General features: G+C 36.1%; 1 protein-coding gene across 5 annotated transcripts in view; it reads left to right on the plus strand.

The window, feature by feature from the left end:
* The first annotated feature begins 559 nt into the window (after positions 1-559).
* The window catches only part of LOC143301539 (homeodomain-interacting protein kinase 2-like), a 62928-nt gene continuing 58534 nt past the window's right edge, over positions 560-4953 (plus strand). For all 5 annotated transcript variants that reach the window (XR_013057809.1, XR_013057808.1, XM_076615910.1 and 2 more), the window contains exons 1-2: positions 560-850; positions 4657-4953. The exon at positions 4657-4953 is cut by the window's right edge and continues 761 nt beyond it. Coding sequence is in view for 3 of the 5 variants with exons in the window: in XM_076615910.1 (XP_076472025.1) it covers positions 4678-4953 (276 nt within the window). In the remaining 2 variants the exon portion in view is untranslated. The remainder of the gene's footprint in view (positions 851-4656) is intronic.

Genomic DNA, 4953 nt, shown 5'->3' on the forward strand with positions numbered 1-4953 from the left:
GACTTACTATTTGATGATTTTCTCGAATCTTCCCAATTTTTCTTTCTTCTTTTTTCTTCTCTCGTCAGGTCAGGTCAGTGAGGTCAAGTCGAGGACTTCACCGAGGCCCACAACGCATTTGTAGGCGATTAGCTCCATTCATCTCAGTTCAGTTAGATTATATTCTTTTTTCCCTGTTTTCAAACGAAATTTCATGATAGGAATGGAACGTCAATAAATTTAAATTAATTTTCACACATCGGTTTGGGCCCATCAACTTTGTTTCCAAATTCGTGCATGTGTGTTTCTCGAGAGCGTTCACGGGAATTGCGCTGAAGCCACCACGTGACCATTTATTTACTCGAAGGGGTTGAGAATTTTAGACTCATCATATTGGAAAATGCAAAATCTTGTTTTGACGAAAGTAAGTATAATTTACACATTGAATTGGTCAACAAAGCTGTTTTATCGCGAATTCTTTATTTTTTAGGTTTATTTGAAATCCTGTTCGTAATGGACATCTGTTTGTATGGTTTGGAACCGGGATTTGTATCCTCACGTGCCTCACCATTCTGATGTCTCTTCCCCCTATAGCCCAACATGTCACGTTATTAGTTTTGGCTCTTAACGGAGCCAAATTTCGGGGGTTTGTTGTACTTCTTTTAGCTTTCAACTTTACCAACGAGAGAGGGGGATTACATTTCATCCAGTTTTACCGTAAAAAACAACGTGACAACCAGCGATTTCTAAGGATTTTCTTGTGGTTTCGAGAGGTCATGGCCATAAACCTTTGTCAGAGAGGATTTCACCACATTCGACTCAAGTGAATGACGGCAATGTTTGTTTCTTCGGAACCGTCATTTCTCTAAAGGTACAGTGGTATTTTGCCATTGAATGGATTGGTGTCCTGTCTATATTAGTTTAATTTGTATGTAGAAGGTGAGAAACGTATGGCGTGCTTTTTGTCTGCGACGTGATTATTGGCAGGCCAGCCTGGACGGCTTAGCTGGCGAGAAGAAACAGTCTAGACGAGTTGCTGGGGTAGGAAACAAGCACAGACCAGACGTAGGCCCGCTGAGAAAGGGCAAGTTGTTTACAACTAACTTATGAAGACTAATGTCTTGGTCGCAGTCTAATGTGAAGTCTGTGACGTTAGAGAACGATATTTGGTTTTTTAAATACTTCATTTGGATGTGGTTGTCAACGACATCGTTATAAATTATCGATTAATTGGCAAGGTAAACAGCTGACGCTCCGGTTTTCATGCGTGGCCTTGGGTGTGGTGTTACTGTGAGCGTTTTGTTTGTTAAATCTGCGTTTTATAATGTCAGAAATCATTGATAAAGGTATGATCTTGTATTTAAGTTTTATCATTGATAAAGGTATGATCTTGTATTTAAGTTTTGAATTTGGGTGTTGGTATAAATGAGTATTTGATTCTCTCTTTTTTTAAGTGGTGCAAATAAATGGTCAGTACTTTCTATTTGTGTGTATATAATGCAAACCAGTTAATAGTACTCTCTAGTCAAATCAGTATGTTTATTGATTCAAATTCAAGTTGTCAGTAAAAATTTTCTGAATTAAAAGAAACATAGGTTTATATATATATATATATATATATGTATGTGTATATATATATATATATATATATATATATATATATATATATATATATATATATGTATCGGCAGCCCCCATGGCCGATGCCGGGAAACCTATGAATAGGTGGCGGCAGTGAAAATTTAAATATTCATTACAATAACTGAAATGTGATTTTTGGCAAACAACATGACAATATAAGAAAAACAAAAAAAAGAGTAAGTGAATATCTTGATTGGTTCTGAAGACATTCCATTTTAAAGATGTGACGATGCGTACATGCTGTTAGTACTTAATATTTTCACATTTTCACAGTCCTACTGTACTGTCCATGAGGGTACTGTAATGAAAACTCATATACTTCTAAAAAACATATGATAATGGCATATTGCACAAGAAAAAATAACACTTCAGCAGGAAAGAAATTGGAAAATATGCCTGTCAAAGTAGGGGGAAATAGAAAATCAAGACATGTCAATCTGCACAGAATAGCAACTTTGAAGGTCTACAGCACTGAAAAGAATAGACAGTTGCATTTCATAATAAAATAAATATGCCTGTCAAAGTAGGGGGAAATAGAAAATCAAGACATGTCAATCTGCACAGAATAGCAACTTTGAAGGTCTACAGCACTGAAAAGAATAGACAGTTGCATTTCATAATAAAATATCTTGCAGAATACATCACAAAAAGTGCACTGAATTTTTCATTTTAAGTATCAGGGTCTCAAACTTTGAAAAATCTTCAATTTGACCAGCGGAAAAAAGACTGTTTATTGAGGTAGCATGCTGCAAAGATGAATATTTCAGTAACTGTCACAAGTAGGACCAGGAAATTTTCTGTGTGTGTTAAGTGAAATGTCAGCTTTCAAAATAAATTAAAATCAACCTTAAAACTTCCATCTAAAGTTGGCAGAAAAGGAATGATACCCGATTTTCTCATAAATAAGGGTGCACGTTGTGGATGAGACTTCTTCAAAATTTTTGTTTTTGAATAAATATTGAAGTTGCAGCCACAATAAGTTACCAGTGGTCTTGGCTGATCAGCTTCTTCAAAATTACTGCAAATTTTTAAACAAATGCAACTTGAGAGCATTATACAGAATGGGTAGGTTGATGGGGCATTCCACGACAAAGGTTCCCAGGAGGGAGCAAATGTTACTTAAGGTGCTAGCATAAATGACAGATATATGAAACTGTTTTCTTTCAGCTCTCTAGCTTTTTCTTCCATCCATGAACCCAGTCATGCATTTCATTGTAGAACCACAATAAATAAGAAATAAAAGGTGGATGATGCATCTTTATTTCTTCACAAAATGGCATTCGATTCACAAGAGAGAAAATCAAAATGCACACCAAAAAATCTCTTTTTTGGCACTCACAGGTTTCCTGGCATCAGCAATAACATGCTGCTCGCTACCTGAGCTGTTCATACTGGCCTTTTTGGATCATTGAATAGGTCTTGCATGCCCTGCCATGAGCAGCCCTTTCTGCAGCATGTTAGATTCACAGATCAGCTCATAAGAAAGAACAAATGTTATATTCAATTTAAAACATACAACCAAAAACAGAGCTCTCAGTTTAATATATGTTTAGGATTTTGTCAATTTCGGTGTGTTTTGAGAGGAAAACACTGTGATAAAAGAATTATAAAATGGCATACTAACAGGTAAGTATTCATTCAACAGCAACACAAAATTCACTGCACTGAACTATTTGGCTGCATTTACCTTTCACACAATAACTCAAATTGCAGCAACAACTTATGCTTTGACAACTGAGGCAGAAGTTTTGGGGGTCTGTCCTTTCCAGTTGCTGACAAGAGCTTTGCCATCTACATGTACTGTTCAAGTTATGTGTCTTTGTTGCATGCGATTATTTACTCAGATATTTCCACTTCAGGGTACTAAATTTCATGATTGCGATGAATGTATTACTAAATGTCTTAGGTATATATGATTACTAAATATTGAATATTGTATTGTTAATATGTACATCATACTTAGTATCTTATTCTTTGATATATATTTTGTGTACTCACCTTTATTTGTGTGTGTATGTGAGAATGCATGTCTTAGATATATATATATATATATATATATATATATATATATATATATATATATATATATATCAAAGTGAATATTTCATTCACAATATGTGCATGGTATTTTGCATTTTATCATTTCATGAATTATCCCTTTGTTTCCTGTTTCATGCAGTCGAGATGCACAGCATATCATGGGTTACATGAACACACACACACACGCACACACACACATTATACTCTTAATTGCTGGATCCCAGATAGTGTTACATAGTTTGACTGAACCTGATGTGCAGCTTAGGCTATGGGTATTATTGTACTGATTTTCTTTTTACTAATTTTAGTTTGTTAAAAATTGGTGTTAATTTTTTTAAGAAACAGGATGAAATGGGGAAGGGGATGACTGGAGGGAGGAGGTGGTGAGTTATATCACTGTCATCAGTCATGGATTCTAAGCTGGAGCAAGTGGTCAGTGATTTGGCTCAGTGCCAAGTTTGCCACAACCATTGACAACCCCCTCCCCTCTCCTTACCATTGGTGGGAGATACTCAGAGACAAGTGAGGGAAATGATTATACAACTCACAGCAAATTATTAAAGTGAAGTTTGCAGAGGAGAGAGGGGGAGGTTGAAAAAAATGAAATCAAATTTGAGAAAATGCATTTCAAAATTAGTCAATTTTTTAGGCGTTCATAGGTTTCCTGGCATCGGCCATGGGCGCTGCCGCTACCTACTATGAACGCCTAAAAAACTGATTAATTTTGAAGTGCAAATATTTAATCAAATTTGATTTTATTTTGTGAAAAACTATCCAACTGAAATAATTATTCATCATCCATATCGGAAACAACTCGAGCTGAATACATAGCAAAACAACCCTAAACACAACCTTATCAATTATCCCAAAATATTTAGAAATAAAAGAATACTGGATTTAAAAGATGTTCGATAAAACACCTCCCTTAACATTATACACACCCAAAACCAACATATACTCTTTTATTTATGCGAGAAATGATTTACTGTGTTTCAGGGTGTGACATCCTGTCCTCAAATGAAAGGAGTCCCTCCCAACTGCTCCCAAGTCAGCTCGTTTAATGGTTACAAGAAAATAAAGTTGGAGGCTGGTGCCTTGAAGCAGAATGTAGTACAGGGCAGAGTAGCCTCCCCTTTTCATCTTCACGATCACTTCAGTATCACTTCACATAACCAGTCTCTGCGTTCCCACAATGGGAATGAGCTCTCGGAGTTTGAGGGGCTACATCATCAGACTTTCAACCATCACCACAGTACAGCAGCTACAACCACATCATCCCAGAAACTCTTGGCT

The sequence above is a fragment of the Babylonia areolata genome, chromosome 27 (assembly GCF_041734735.1).
Source record: "Babylonia areolata isolate BAREFJ2019XMU chromosome 27, ASM4173473v1, whole genome shotgun sequence".
In the NCBI taxonomy this organism is placed as follows: Eukaryota; Metazoa; Mollusca; class Gastropoda; order Neogastropoda; family Buccinidae; genus Babylonia; species Babylonia areolata.